The 16,331-nt window shown below is 40.6% G+C and overlaps 1 protein-coding gene across 3 annotated transcripts in view; it reads left to right on the top strand.

Moving 5' to 3' along the window:
• The window catches only part of DDX17 (DEAD-box helicase 17), a 22,422-nt gene that overhangs the window by 1,722 nt on the left and 4,369 nt on the right, over positions 1 to 16,331 (top strand). For 2 of the 3 annotated variants that reach the window (XM_040637538.1, XM_040637536.1), the window contains exons 1-11: positions 622 to 1,019; positions 5,255 to 5,405; positions 6,103 to 6,202; positions 6,801 to 6,934; positions 7,228 to 7,293; positions 9,146 to 9,287; positions 9,660 to 9,820; positions 9,908 to 10,080; positions 10,645 to 10,755; positions 11,011 to 11,072; positions 12,454 to 12,513. In XM_040637538.1, the coding sequence (XP_040493472.1) occupies positions 970 to 1,019; positions 5,255 to 5,405; positions 6,103 to 6,202; positions 6,801 to 6,934; positions 7,228 to 7,293; positions 9,146 to 9,287; positions 9,660 to 9,820; positions 9,908 to 10,080; positions 10,645 to 10,755; positions 11,011 to 11,072; positions 12,454 to 12,513 (1,210 nt within the window). In that variant the 5' untranslated portion in view covers positions 622 to 969. Of the gene's footprint in view, positions 1 to 621; positions 1,020 to 5,254; positions 5,406 to 6,102; positions 6,203 to 6,800; positions 6,935 to 7,227; positions 7,294 to 9,145; positions 9,288 to 9,659; positions 9,821 to 9,907; positions 10,081 to 10,644; positions 10,756 to 11,010; positions 11,073 to 12,453; positions 12,514 to 16,331 lie in introns of those variants that run through there. The other variant, XM_040637537.1, reaches the window with a different exon arrangement.

Genomic DNA, 16,331 nt, shown 5'->3' with positions numbered 1-16,331 from the left:
CAACTGGGACGTCGTCAACCGGCCACCTCCTGAAAGAACGGACAAGGAGCATCCATCATGGCTGCCGGCGACAGCCCAGCGAGAGGCAACCGAAAGAAAATGGCGCCGGGGCGCGCGGCCAGTGACGGCAGGTCTGGGCTGGCGCGGCCAGGGAGCCGGCAGGGCCATCTAGGAGCGCCAACCAGGGACCCTGAAGACCTGCCCGGGCTTGAGACGCCTGAAGACCCTGACACTTGACGACTGCAATATGGAGGACAGTTTTTGTGTCTGCAAAGCAACTTGCACAAGGAGGCCTGGGTTTCGTCTCGCGTTCGGAACCCGGCAAAATCCTCTATTCTCCAAACAGAATGCGTTACGCACACTGCGCATCTTCGCAATAGTGGGCCGGGTAACGACGCAAAGAATGTTACGTCGCGCCGGAGGCTCTTCCCCTCACCCCACCCCACGTTCTAGTTCAGGTGGCGCGAGAACTCTACGCCCGCTTCGTACTTTATTTTTCTTCTACGGACTGCAAAATGTACCCGTCTGCGCAACTGACGTAAAGTGCTTCCAAGAATACCCTTAGTACTCCGCCAAGCCCTCGGGCTATTCCAAGACGCTGTTTACGTATCGTCTCCGACGTACGTAGCGTTAAGCTGGAGCAGTCTCAGCGCCGGCCGCCATTTTGTGCAGCCGCTGGGAAGGAAGGAGACGCCTAAACCGCGGCACTGCCGGGTTTGAGCGTAGCCAAACCTACCCACTGTTTTTATAACCCCGATTCTCTGTGTTTTGCTCCCGTCTCCGACGAGAGAGGCGGCGACGGTGGCGTCTGCGACGGGAGACAGCGCGTCGGAGCGAGAGAGCGCCGAGCCTGCCGCCGCCCCAACAGCGGAGGCGCCGCCGCCATCGGTCGTCACCAGACCGGAGCCGCAGGCCCTCCCAAGCCCGGCCATCCGTGCCCCGCTCCCAGATATCTATCCGTTTGGGACCATGCGCGGAGGCGGCTTTGGGGACCGGGACCGGGATCGTGACCGTGGAGGGTAAGGGGGGAGGGGGAGAGGGAAGGCCTCGCGTGTGCGTGGGCCGGGGGGAGGGGGGAAGGTTGTTTCCTGAGGAGACCGCAGCCTGCGGCGGAGCGGGAGACCTGGAGCGGACTGCGGTCCTGGGAGCGACGCCCCCGCCTCCGGGAGGCAAGGCGTCCTGGGACATAACAGCGGTTTGGTGCGCGGGCCTGCGGGTGGGCCTGCGCCCCGGGATCACGGGTGACCGGGGGGGGGGGCGGCCTGGCGACGCCCCAGCCCCTCCTTGCGGACCGCCGTCGTGGCGGAGTGCGGGAGCGGCGCCTCGGCGCCCGGCTTTCGAGCCCGGCCGATTTGGGCAAGTCATTTGATCTCCAGGCCTCAGCGCTCATCTGTAAAACACGGATGTTCTTGCTGAGAAGAGGAGGAGGTCTCCGAGTGCGGCCTGGGAAAATCTTGACGCCAAATGGCTTCCCTTGTGTTATCTGTCGCCAGAGATCGCTCTTAATGGAACTGGAAAACTAGAGACCAAAAGGCTCATTTCTAGTTTTAAATAGATCTTTAAATCCCCTTTGGCCGTATCTCAGATAATTCGAAGGAGGCACATTGGACCGTAAAGCAGTGGAATTGTTTGCCATCTAAATGAAATTATTTGAGGAGGGAAGGGTTTGTTTTATTGTTACTATAGGGTTCCTCCCCATATTCCGTTCTTTCCTTCTCCAGTTGGACTGGGGTATTAGTTTTCCCGGCCTGACTAGAAAGTTTTTGGTGGGATAATGCCGCGGTTGAGTTAACAAGATTAAACCTGAAGTCTTCCCAGATACTGAGATTGAAATCTTAACATCAGTTAAAGGAAAAAGTTGCTTAACAGAGTAATCTTCGTTTGTGCTGTTACTTTTTTGTAATAAACGTCTTATATCTGGATAAAAAGTAATGCAACGCCAGTTATTAATATATGTGTGACCTTGTGCAATATCTTGGACCTTTGTGAGCCTATTTTCTCAACTGAAGATGGACATAATAATTGCCTTTACTTTGTGCATTGTTCTCCGGAATTGAGATACTGTGTGGAATTGTCTCTTTGTAGTGGGTGTTGTTAATGATATTTTCTCCAAACATTTTTTGTCTTTTGTGGTTCAAATACAGAAGTCCCAGACTAGTCACAAGCACTTATTATCATTTGAATTACAAAATAAAAGGGATTACTTTGTTTATGCCTTGTTAGGAAGGAAAATATTTGAACTTAGTGTTAATTTGGAGGGCTAGAAGTGGAATGTTTGCTTAGTGTTTCACAGTACAGCTATATTTAGAAGTGAATTTCAGCGCAACCACTTAAGACAAAGAATTTGACATTACCTAGTAGAAAATGACCCAGTAATTCTTATCTTAAGCTTTATACCCCAGACACTAAAGCCTAAAGAAATCCTTGTACATGTTCCCCAGCATTCATGTATAAAAAGTATTTATACCAGCACTGTCCGTGACAATATTGGAGACTGCTCATATGTCTGGATAAAGTGTGGGTATTCATACAGTAGAATACAATACAGCAGTGAAAAGAAAAACCGTGCATCAGCATGGATGACTCACAAACATAGAGTGAAAAAGCAGGTCGTGGTAAAAGAATACCTATAAGGCTACATATGACCAGAGGTGGTCGTTATGGGGTTTGTAAACTTGAAATAGGCACAGGGAGCTGCCAAGGTACTGATAATGTTCTATTTCTTTGCTGTGGGTGTTTGGTTTAATAATTTAACCATATATATGTTTAACAATAAAAGTATTTGAAAAAGTGAATTACTGATCCATACTTTACCCCATATTGACTATAAGATGACATTTTTTTTTGTTGTTCTTTTCAAACAAAATGACACTTTTTCATAAGGTCTGTGTCCTAATTCTACATTTACCATGAAATTTCATTTATGATTTGAATTTTTAACATTCTTAATGGAATGTTACAGAGCTGAAATGGATTATTATTTTGAAAAGGGAATGAAAGTGAGATCAGTGGATGTGTGTTTGTAAAATCCCAAAGTGATGTGCCTTGTACATTTAAACTAGCATGATATTGCATGTTATATATATATATATATCTTCAGAGCTGCATTTATTGCAAAGCAATCAAAATATTTAATGAACAGTATAGTATGCCAGGGATTAGGATATGTGCATCTTTGAAGGATGGCAGCAATGTGCTAAAAAATTCTATAAGAGGCTACACTTGAATATTGAGGTAAACTTCAATTATAAAGGTGGAAGATGGCAAATTTTTAAAGAACTCCATGTTTCAAATTATATCTGTAGTCTGGAATGATATGTCTTGGATAAATAGTCAAGACAATAGGGAGATGGGAAAAACCTCTTCCTTTCTTTGAATACGCCTTAAAAGGAACGTTACTTTCCAGAGTTTTCTTGTAGATCGTTAGTTTAAGGTCTGGGTAGCATTGGAATGCAGGAGCACCATTGAATGAAACAGCACCTTCTAGGAACCACATAAATTATAAAGTAGGCTGACAGTCTCTAAAAATTGGTATTACAATTCTTTGTAAGCCTGAAAATCTAAAGACTTAGCTTACCTATTATTTAGATCTGTGATAGTTGCTTCATTTGTAAGGGGGGTTCATCCAAGTGGTCTTTGATTATTCAATATTGAGCTTTGGGCCTGAAGGCAACTTGAAGAAGTCATTGATACTGTATCTTCAATATATGTATATGTATGTGTATATATATATATATATACATATATTTATCTTTGCTTCTGTTTTGATTCCTGATTTCTCTTACCAGTTCAGTAGTATAAATGGAATCCATCAAGTTCTACCTATTGAGTGTAGATACTCTGGTCCCAAGAAAATTTCCCACCATCCATCTTTGTATGTTTGTATTAAGAGAAAGTCTAGTTGAGTAAGTTTTAGAACACTTTGAGTTACAGGAAGTTGAGGCCCTTTAAAGTAATACAGCTACTGGCTGTCAATTATAAAGTGGAACCATCTGCAAGATGATGTTATGAGTGGGTTAGAGTGGAAAAGGGAATTCAAATTCAGGAGTAAGGAAACGGAATGAAAACATAGTGTAAGTGTATACTACTTGTATACAGAACAATGCCCCATACTTTAATAGGTTGAAATACAGAAATGAGGACCATCTTTTAGGAATAGTGAGAACATTGCAAGTTCGGCTAGTGGTCATTTGTATTCCAGTTGAACTTGTCTGTTAGGAATGTTAAATAAAGATTGGCTTTAAATCTGTTTGAGTTTTTTAAACCTTAAATAAGGGGTGCCTGGCCGGCTCAGTGGAGCATGTGACTCTTGATCTTGGGGTCGTGAGTTTGAACCCCACATTTCGTTATAGATTACTAAAAAGAATGAACTTAAAATAAGTAAAACCTTAAATAAGATTTACTGGTATTTTTTTGTTTATAGTTAATCTGTTTCCCTGGAACAAAAAGGAGAAAGTAAACGTGGAGATGAAGAGGAAGAAGAGGTCATAAATCAGTTCTGGCTATTCATTAGCATAAACTAAAGGTGGAGAGTAGCCTACTAGTCTTAGAGGGGCCCTAGTAGTTTTCCTTAGATTAGCAGACAATAGGAGTGCTTACCACAGTTATAGATAAAAGGTTCAAGAAACTTCAAGTATGGGGCAACTTGGCTTGTAGTCTTTTTTTTCTTGCTTGTCCACAATGTTGCCTTTAATTTAAACTTAAACTAATGTCTTGCCTTGCCTACATGTCTGAGTATTACACAGGAATAGACTTCTGTTTTATTCAATTTAATATCTCCAGGACCACTTAAAACAGTACCTGGTACAGTAACTGTTGAGTGAATATAGTTATGCTAATTTGTACTGAGTGCTTACTATGCCAGGTACTTTCTTAAGCGCTTCATCTTAGTCTCTGAAGTAAGTGGTAGTATTATGTCTGCATAAGAAACTGGAGTACAGAGAAGTTAAATTGTTCAAAATCATACCATAAGAGGCAGAATCAAAATTCAAACCTTTTCAGTGATTCTAGAATCTGTGTTGTAATTCCTATATTTTTCTAAGCATGGGAGTTTTTAATTTTTCACCTATTGTAATCATACCTGTAACGATATCATGGGATAGTAAAGGAAGTTCTACAAACTTTTTCTCCATACCTTTGAAAAAGAATTTTAAAAAATTACTGTTTCACAAGAAAATCTTTTGCTTGTTTATATGCCACCTAAGGTATATTGCTTTTTTAATACTAAAAAACGTAAAAATTTTGATGTTTCTAGATTTGGTGCAAGAGGTGGCGGTGGCCTTCCTCCGAAGAAATTTGGTAATCCTGGGGAGCGTTTACGTAAAAAGAAGTGGGATTTGAGTGAGCTCCCCAAGTTTGAGAAGAATTTTTATGTAGAGCATCCAGAAGTGGCAAGGCTGACTCCGGTAAGTTTTGGGGATTGATTGATTGATTTACCTTTTTTTCTATACACAATAATGACCAAGTTGACATATTAGGCAGCCTTTACTGCTGTTAGATGTTTTATTCTCATGTGGTATTTCCCTTAGATTCTTATTAAGACTGCTGGTACTCATAAGAGGAAATAGTTTAAATACATACCTAATCTATTGTTGGTTCTCATTTATTGGCTATGCTTCCCAATTTGTCATGTATGAGATTTTAACTGTATATGAGGTTCATGTCCTTTCATCTACGAAGTTAGGTTTAAAACATTGGCGGAATGTACTTCTGTTTTTTTGACCTCATTGTGATTGTTTTGGACTCTACTCATGGAATGGTTACTCGTTCAAAAAAAAGTGTGATGGAAAGAGCATTTAGTCCCAAGTTCCATTTTTTCTCCCTCTTCCTAGTTCTGACCTTGGGCAAATTACTTTTAATATTTCTGAGTATCTGCTTTCCCATGGGGAAAATGGAACTCTATCACTTGCTTCATTGACTCACAAAGTTGGGGGGATCCTTACAAATCGATTTAAGTTGACTGTATATGAAAGCACTGTAGAACTGTTAGACATGTTTTCTAGTGTAATTGTGGATTAGATCATTGTTCAGCTTGACTGGAACATAAAGTTTTGCACGTTTAGAGTAACTTACTCATTTTTTTTACTTTGTTTTCTTCCATAGTATGAGGTTGATGAACTACGCCGAAAGAAGGAAATTACAGTGAGAGGGGGAGATGTTTGTCCTAAACCTGTATTTGCCTTCCATCATGCTAACTTCCCACGTAAGTGTTCTTCAAACCAGGTTGTAATTGTTAATTTTTGTTGAATGGTAAATATGGGTAATGGGTTATTTAAAGGTTTTGATTCAGGCTCTGTATTTTGTTGAAGAGGCAGGTAGAAGCCTTTCACAAAGGTGGTAACATGTAATTTTTTTTTTAACTTCAAAGCTGGAAGTAAATGCTGTATTGTTGCATAAGAGATTTTTTATGCTTATCTAGTCTTCATTTTAAAACTGAGTTTTTCATCTTCCCCTAGAAGTTTTGCCTCTACCTTTTAGAAAACAGAACGAAATTGCTTTCTAGCTGGATATAGCTTAACTTGGCAAACATGTGACTAACAGCCTTGTGCCCATGCTCTGTTAGAAACTTTAGGGCAGTGATGTTAAAGTATTGAAGGGAACGGTAGATAGCTAAGGCAACAGTCCTGAGAGGTAGAAGTCAGCAGGTCAGAGATTGAGTAACTAAAGAAAGAAACAGCATTTCTCTTGGAGAGATACGAAGCTGCGTGAATCTTTCCTTTGTTGAGTTGAACAGTTTCGTAGGGTTCTTTTGGCTTTGTCCTTAGTTTTACCTAAAAGCACCGACATCGCTTCCCTTACAGAATATGTAATGGATGTGTTGATGGATCAGCACTTTACAGAACCAACTCCGATTCAGTGCCAGGGATTTCCTTTGGCTCTCAGTGGCCGAGATATGGTGGGCATTGCTCAGACTGGGTCTGGGAAGACACTGGCGGTACGTACCAGCAAGGGAATGTTAATGTTGTGGTAACTTATTTTGCTATTCTGATTATCCTGTTAATTCTTAATTCTTAAAAAATTCTAATTCAGCTAGTTAGGTAATATTTCAACTTTCTTAGCTATGAGAAATGTGTGCGAGTATTTTGTGTTCAAGTTTACGTTACACATAATGTGTAACAGTTGTGAGTTCTGTTTTCACTTTTGAGGTTAGACGTTATCAATTAACTGTGATAATTTAGAATAATGGCTTAGTTTTGGAATAAGACTGTTGTTCTTCCTCCCCCCCAGTATTTGCTCCCTGCGATTGTCCATATTAACCACCAGCCGTACTTGGAAAGGGGAGATGGCCCAATTGTAAGTGTGTTTATAATTCTAAAGATAACCACAATGTAATGATAACTGTGTTCCAGGCAGTGTGCTTTGCTTGTGTTTTCAGATTTCATTCTCAAACCCACCCTCCATATCTAGTAGTGATGTTATCCCCATCTTACTGATAAAATTTTGACATAGTGCTATTAAATGACTAGTCCAAAGTCATACAGCTGTTAAATGGCTGAGTTTGAATTTGAACCAGTCTTACTCTTAACAGACACTGTGTTGTGTGTACTGCCTTTATATTACTTCATATTACTGCATTTACTCTGCAGTAAATTCAAATACACTTCTGAATTGCTCGATGATGCTGTGAGGGATAAGGAATTGGGATATGATGTCCCTGCCATGTGTATGTAAGTCAGATTTAGGATGTGTATTCTTTGTGGTTAAGAAATACTTCTGTAGGGGCGCCTGGGTGGCACAGCGGTTGATCGTCTGCCTTCGGCTCAGGGCGTGATCCCGGTGTTGCGGGATCGAGTCCCACGTCAGGCTCTTCTGCTATGAGCCTGCTTCTTCCTCTCCCACTCCCCCTGCTTGTGTTCCCTCTCTCGCTGGCTGTCTCTCTCTGTCGAATGAATAAATAAAATCTTAAAAAAAAAAAAAAAAAAAGAAATACTTCTGTAAATGTTTATAAAGCAGTATGGTTTTCTGGTGATTATTTTCACTTACACTACTTTCTGTAAAATGTGTGTAGTGGTTATGAAACATTTTTAATAATTCTTACCTGTTTTCTTAAAGATTTTATTTCTTTATTTATTTTTGATAATAAAAAATAGTTGCATTTATTTTATTTTTTTTAATGTTTTTTATTATATTATGTTAGTCACCATACAGTACATCCCTGGTTTTTGATGTAAAGTTCAATGATTCATTAGTTGCGTATAACACCCAGTGCACCCTGCAATACGTGCCCTCCTTACTACCCATCACCAGCCTATCCCATTCCCCTTCCCCTCTGAAGCCCTCAGTTTGTTTCTCAGAGTCCATAGTCTCTCATGCTTCACTCCCCCCTCTGATTACCCCCCCTTCTTTATCCCTTTCTTCTCCTACCGATCTTACCTGTTTTTTAAAAATTAAGGGGTGCCTGACTGGCTCAGTAGAGTATGCAGCTCTTGAGCTCAGTGAGTTGGAGCCCCATAATGGGTGTAGAGATTACTTAAAAATAAAATCTTAAAAAAAAAATCAGCTTTTTGTTTTTACAAATAGGTACATTATTACAGTCTCCCAAATACTCACAAAAAGAATAATACATTACTTTGCAATATGAAATACATTCCATATGGCTAGTAGAATAAGCTTCATTATTGTTAGCTAATATCTCATGGATCTGTACACAGAACAGGTTGCAGTTGTTAACAGTATATGTTAACCTATTTCAAAGAGTTTTAATTTTGTGTTATTTCGATTGTGTGTAAGTCATTGTTTTTGCCAAATATGTCTGGCTGAAAGCTTAAACTAGAAGTCAGAAAAGTATCTGCTTTGCTATTACCTTATTCATCTGTTTTTTTCCTAATATTTAATCCATGGTTAAAGCCACTTACTCAGTTTGTGAGCATCGTTTAGTTAAAACTAGGTAGTATAATCTGTAAATCCACTTAAATAGTACACAGACTATAATGAATCCCATATCAAAAGTAAACCATCTCACGTGCTAAATATTCTGTTTTTTGCCACACTCCACGGAACTGTCTTAAACTCTCTGCCTTCCCCACTCCCTCACATAATTTTAAAGTACCAGATTAGACAATAGAAAAAGAATTTAGGTAACCTTTTTTGTTTTTTTTCTTTTTTAACTTGGGATAGGTGTCTTAAACATGTGTGTTTATTTCAGTGTCTAGTTCTGGCTCCTACCAGAGAGCTTGCCCAGCAAGTACAGCAGGTAGCTGATGACTACGGCAAATGTTCTAGATTGAAGAGTACTTGCATTTATGGAGGTGCTCCTAAAGGTCCTCAGATTCGAGACTTGGAGAGAGGTAATTTAAAAAAAAAAAAAAATGTAAGAATTAATGTTTTTTCTCATTTTACCAATTTTTATGAACGAATTTGGAGAGGAAACTAGTGGGTTCTTGTTGGAAAAAATCAGTGTTTCAGCAGCTTAGAAATTCTCAGGTATGGTTAAACTGCTATTAAGAGAATGTTTAACATAGTAGAGACTTAAACTTTGTGGGGATCTGATGATTATGCATAAATCTACGTCATGCTTTTCCAAGTATTGTGTTAAAATTTAGCTAGTGCTCTGCACTATTGAATGCAACCACCAGAGCTGGTGCTGCTTAGTTTGCTGAGGCTTGGACAGTGTATATAAAGAATTCTTAATGTACTACATCTTTGGTTTTGTTTTACAGGTGTTGAGATCTGTATAGCTACTCCTGGGCGCCTGATAGATTTCCTGGAGTCAGGAAAAACAAATCTTCGCCGATGTACTTACCTTGTATTGGATGAGGCTGACAGGATGCTTGATATGGGCTTTGAACCTCAGATCCGTAAAATTGTGGACCAAATCAGGGTGTGTAAAACTGATGACACCCTGTCTTTATGCTTATTGCCTGTCACAGTTCCTTAGCCTAAAAGAAAGCTTTTCTTTTCCTGATAGCCTGATAGGCAGACATTGATGTGGAGTGCAACCTGGCCAAAAGAAGTAAGACAGCTTGCAGAGGATTTCCTTCGTGATTACACCCAGATCAACGTGGGCAATCTGGAGTTGAGTGCCAACCACAACATCCTCCAGATTGTGGATGTCTGCATGGAAAGTGAAAAAGACCACAAGTAAGAAGATTTTACTGCTTTGATAATGCTGTTAAACCTTTCCTAATAATTCTCCCAAAATTAAAGCATTGAAGAAGTCTGAAATTTTTTTTTTTTTAAAGATTTTTTTTATTTATTCGACAGAGATAGAGACAGCCAGCGAGAGAGGGAACACAAGCAGGGGGAGTGGGAGAGGAAGAAGCAGGCTCACAGCGGAGGAGCCTGATGTGGGTCTCGATCCCAGAACGCCAGGATCATGCCCTGAGCCGAAGGCAGACGCTTAACCGCTGTGCCACCCAGGCGCCCCAGAAGTCTGAAATTTTTTGAGGCCCCAAAACATTAAAAGCATTATTAGCTTTCCAACTATCCATTCTTTATCTCATTTTCCAGCGCATTGTGGTTATAAGCAAGGATTCTGGATCCTTAGAATTAAATCCCAGTTCGGATAGTTAACAGCTGTCTAGAAAATAACGTGAAAAGGAAGTACTGTAGCTTTGGGGAATTGGTATTGTAGACATAGCTTCCATATAATGTATGGGGGGGGTCTTCTCTGAATGTGTGCATTTTTGCTGGTCTTGTTTTCAGGTTGATCCAACTCATGGAGGAAATAATGGCTGAGAAAGAAAATAAGACAATAATATTTGTAGAGACAAAGAGACGCTGTGATGACCTCACTCGACGGATGCGCAGAGATGGGTGAGTACTGCGCAGAGGTAATTAGCCACAGGTTTTGTATTTATAGTTCAGTAGGAATTTCTAAATTGGTATAATGAATGTTATATAACATTTCAGTAATGCCTGTCATGCACTTCACTCTTTGGATGGACACAGTCATCTGTTCATGTAGCCTTAATAAACCGTCACAATTCCGTGTGGTAGCACTTCTTCTTAAAGTTTAGTTTTCCTCTTTTTTAAAGATTTCTGAAATATTGGTCACTTTTCTTCTGACAGTTGGCCAGCTATGTGTATCCATGGAGACAAGAGTCAACCAGAAAGAGATTGGGTACTTAATGGTGAGTTCAAAACTAAACATTGTCGGTACTCTGTTTTAGGGATGGGCAGACTTTCTCTAAAGGATCAAGAAGTAAATACTTCTGCTTTGAAGACTGTCAACAGTCATTCAGCTCTGATGTAGCAAAAAGATGGTCGTAGGCAATATGTAAAGAAACAGCTTCGCTGTGTTGCAAAAATAAAAATAGATACTGCCAGATTTAATCCGTAGGCCAGAGTTTGCCTATCTCTGCTCTCATTAATTATTAGGGACATTTTTTTTAGCATATCTCTTCTGTCCTTGAAGGTCAATAATGCTGGCTGTTTACACTTTTTTGTAACTTAGACCACCCTTTATTTAATAAGGTCTTGTCGTTATTAATGTTCTGGTGATGTAATGTTCATCAACCTGGAGAGCTCCCCAAACCCTGTACTTTTGGTGGGTGGTTTTTTTTTTTTTTTTAAGATTTATTTTAGAACAGGTGAGCAGGGGGAGGGGCAGAGTGAGAGGGAGAGAGCATCTCAAGCTGACTCTGCGCTGAGCTTGGAGTCCTGTGTGGGACTCAATCTCACGACCCTGAGATCATGATCCAAGGCGAAACCAAGAGTTGTACACACAACCGACTACACCACCCAGGTGCCCCTACTTTTGGAATTTTATGGAGGCTTCATAGCATTGGCCTGATTGATGATAATAACTCACTCTCTAGTCCCTCTCCCCTTCTCTAGGGATGGGGGGGTGGCTAGGGCTGAAAGTTCCAAGCTCTTAACAGTCTTATAGCTTGGTCTTTCCCGTGACCAGCCCCCATCCTGAAGCTCTCCAGGATTCCACCAAGTAGTGCCTCAGCACAAAAGGCACTGTGATCACTCAGGAAATTCTGAGGGACTTGGGGTCTCTGTGTCAGCAACCAGGCAAGGTCAAAGACTAAGAATAAAAGACACTTCATAGCATCTCTGTGTACAAGGGTTTTAGGATCTCGGCCAGGACTTGAGGGCAGAGGAAAGTAGGGTTTCTCCTTTGACTCCACATCTTTAAATTTGCTTCCTTCCCCTGCCCTCTACTTTTGGTATTAATTTGGAAGGTAACTTCAGTGTCATAATTTAAGGGAAAATTCTAGCTCATTTTAATTTTGTTACGAATTGCTACAGAGTTTTAATAGTACTTCATTAGAGGTAGTTTATTGTCTGTTCCTCTGCTAAAAGCGAGTATAATAAAGATTTTCAAAGTACTATTTCTCTTGAATTTAAAAGAGTTTGGCATGTTTTGACACCATTATTTGAAGTTTAACGTGGTAAAATAAAAAGGCCAGATAGCTAGAAATGGTTGTACAGTCATTTTATAAAGATAATCATTTAGCCTTGGTTGTATAACTTGGCTTTCATGGTACTATGCTTGTTTTACAGAATTCCGTTCAGGAAAGGCTCCCATCCTCATTGCCACGGATGTAGCCTCCCGTGGGCTAGGTTTGTATAGATAGGTGTCTCTGTCAATGGTATATGTATCTTTTGGTTTAAAGCTTTGTCATTTCAAATTAGAGTTGTATATTCGTGTGTTTAGATAAATATTTAAAAGAGACGAATACAAAGTGTGACTTTCTCCCCTCCCCCCCCCCAACAACTTTTTTTAACCTTGGTTATTTTGTTTTGTTTTGTTTTTCCTTTTATTTTCAAAGTCTCTTCCTGCTCCTGACAAACAGGCTTTGGTCTGCAGCAAGGCCTAGGCATGACTATTCAAACAGTTAGAGGGACAGGAGACATTCAGTTGAACGGCTCAGCTTCTTCCTGATTTTATTCTATTTTCTGGCTGGATAGAAAGAGCCCGATTGAACCTGGCTCTTAGAAGCTAGTGTCCGCAGTTCTCCCTATACCAGTCTGTCTGTGCTAGATGTGTGTGTGGAAGTCCAATTCCATGAATGCTAACATAATACATTCTTGGATTAAATAAGTCTATAAATGTGTTACCATTCAGCAGTTAAATCTATATTGCCCAATGGTATTTACTGGCGTAAAATTATCGTGTACACTCAGTTATCCCCTCTTCCCACCCATGTTTCTGTCATCAGTGTGCTGTCTTCCAATTTAAGAACTTCATTTGAAGCTCGTGTTCTTTTGGAGTTTTCCACCCATTATGATTTAAGATTTATAAACCATTTTGTGGTACTTTATCCCGTTACTCTGAGGTAAACCAGGTATAACTCAAACCTTTATATTAGAAAAAGATGACATTTTTATCACAAAGATTTTTAAATTATTGACAGGTATTGAATTTCTTGCCCAGTAAGGTGCGAAGTACCATATTCCCTTGTAATACTTAACATAAAGTGGATAAGTGTTCAACCGGAATACAAAAGAATGAAGGCTTTCTATACATTGCACTCATCATTCCCTCCTTCAGAGGTGGTGACCTGCAGCCATGACTGAAAACTGTCTCTGCCCTCTGAGGTCATGTCTGGATCTGTGCGGTTAGAACTCGGGCCTGTTGGGAGAAGAGGCTGAGGCCTGAAAGCAGTTTACACAAAAGCTTTCAGTGATGGTGGTTTTTAAACAGGCTTGCTATGTGCTGGTAGCTTCTTTGTGCATCTTGCCTAGACAATTAAAAATATTTGTTCCTTTTCCCCCTGCATTTCTAAACCAAATCAATTGGCTACCATTAGAATAATTTAGACTCTTCATCCCACCCCCACTCATCCAAGTGAGGGGAGAGGGAAGGTACCTGAGTCTGTTTCTTGTTACTCAGCATCAGTGCTTGTTTTGGGCCCCTTTGTTTGCTGCCTTGTAAAAATCAAAAGGAGGGGGAAAACCCACCAAAATGGCAGAATGCTGACCAAGGTCCTACAAGATCCTGGAAAGTGAAGGCTTCTACCTCACAGACAGGGGTGCAATTTTCAGCTGAGTCACCAGGCCTTTTTTCACTTCCTGTCGAGCGATGGCCTCTTAAATGTTCCCTTCAGGTAAGTTCTTCACTTCCCATAGTTTTATGATAGTCATCCTCAGGAAGCCACTATTCCCTTTCCACTGGGATAGTTTTAATTTTTCCTTTTTTTTTTTTTTTTTTGTTTAAACTACACACTGTGAAACTAAAAGTATTGAATTTATTTTGTTTTGTTTTTTAACAGAAGCTTTGATATCAGCTGCAGATCACTCAGTACATGGCCGAGGCAAATCTACATTGGCCCGAAGCAGCTCTAGATGAGCCTATTGGCTAGTTTCAGTCCCTCCCCATTAGTGATTGGATATCAGGCCATGTCCTAGGGCTTGTCAGACAAAAAAAGTTGTTATCTTAGGCAGCTGGCCAAAACAATAACTTTTTCAATTTCTTACCCTGCTACAGCATCTTCTCTAAAGGCAGCAAGATAATATTGTGGCAGTGCACAAATAACATCAGGGCAGGCTTGACTGGAGAAAACCAAATTCTGCGCTTGCTCCTATGTGCCCGCAGCCAGCTCTATGTGTATACACACAGGACACCTTTCTAGTATGAAGACCTGGCACCACATCTGTCCCCTGGTGAACCCCTCCAGAAATACTCCCAAGTCTTAGGTTCTGATCTGTTGACTCCAGTTCCCAGTGCTTTCTGCTAGGAAAGCACACATCTGTGTATTCAGGGCAGTCCCTCAACTTGCTCTGCTGCCCATGGTCTGACACCATGGGACTGACGAAGGAGCATTATCCTAGCTCTGAAGATGCGGCCATGGAGCACAATTTCCCATCCCCCCACCTTCTATCCATCCTGGCCCTGTACATTTTTGTTTTTCCTTCGTTGCATCAACGACCCTAGCCGGAGACTCACGCTGCCCCCTGTGATAACTGCCTTCTCGTCTTTCTGGTGTGATTTCAGGACTTTAGGGGTCAGTAAAGACTGAGGAGCCTTACTGTAATAAGAAACAGACATAATGCCCCTTTCTTCACAGGCCCTTTAACAACAGCTGAATTTTTTTTTTTAATCATCTCCCCTTTCCCCCTGAAATTAATCCAGTCTGGGCAATAGATGCAGTCTGACCCTTTGGATGTAACTTACATTTTTTTATTAATTATTTTTTTCTACAATCACCCCAATTATCCTTGGGGGAGGCGTTGGAGGACCTGAAATTTTTACCCGAACCCAGGTTCTCCGGCGCTTGGCAACCAAATGGGGCTACAGAGAAGCATCTAAGCCAGTTCACAGAGCGAGCGTGTGTGGGGACTTCTCACTGCCACGGACCCTTGATGCATGCTCCCCGCGCTCCAGTGGTCCCGTGTCAGAAGGCGGAGTTTTCGAAAGGAGGCCGCCAAAAATAAAAGGCAAAGAGACGGGATCGGCTGCAGCGGTTTCCCAAAGGAGGAGGGAGTGTGCATCGGTCTGGTAACAAACAGAGAATGTTTTTTAATTATTTATATCACAAAAATCTGTGTTTTATCTAGGATATTTTCTGGATATTCTTTGTAAAATGCAGATTTTTTTCCACAAAACATTAGGATTCTTTGTTATATTAGATTTGTTTGTTTAAGTAGGTAAAAATATACATTTAGCTGAAAGCATTACACTAACATTTACATACTTTAAGCATTAGGAGGTTATTCAACCCAATTCCCAGCAGTGGATAGAACATTAAACTGTCTCAAGGTTTCATGGTTTTTCCCACCCTCTTTGGCTATTTAATTTCCCAGGTTATGTAGATAATCTGCAATAATTAAAGCAAGTACTGAGTTGAAATAACCTTGAGTTGAGCAAAAAAAAAAAAAAACCTCATTTGGCAGAGCTGGGCTTGGTAGTACAGTGAAATTTTAGTGTAATGTGCTCTTGCGGAAATTGAAAGGGGAAAGATAATTCGGATAATTCTGCAAAGGAAAATAGGTGTGTACTTAACTTTTTTAAATATGAGAGCAAACATTTTTTAATACAAGTATTGCAATTAAGTCTCCTTGAAAATGTAGTAATAAAGTATATGAAGTTTCTTTTTTCATTTTGCTCTGTGACTGGTTTAAAGGTAAGTTTGTTATATTACTGGTAGATTTTGCCAGGCTTCTCCCAACAGAGTAGAAGTAATTTGACCTTGTACCTTATTGGTGATACCACTTATTTTCTACGTAGACTTTCCAGTTTTGAAAAGGAACTGGAATTCGGTACAATTCCTGCCGGTATGTTGGTTAGAATGAAGAGGCAGGAGTTTGGATGGTTGGATGGGATTCCCTTAGGATTTTACAGTTGATAAAGACACCACTTCCTGTGCATGTCCCAAGAATCATTAATCCTCTTTTACTCTGTTGGGATGAGTCTTTCTTTGTTCCTGTGCAGAGTGGTT

Source organism: Ursus maritimus, unplaced genomic scaffold, assembly GCF_017311325.1.
Source record: "Ursus maritimus isolate PB19 unplaced genomic scaffold, ASM1731132v1 scaffold_21, whole genome shotgun sequence".
In the NCBI taxonomy this organism is placed as follows: Eukaryota; Metazoa; Chordata; class Mammalia; order Carnivora; family Ursidae; genus Ursus; species Ursus maritimus.
The sequence above is the reverse complement of the archived record's forward strand: the minus strand, read 5'-3'. Positions and strand labels throughout refer to the sequence as shown.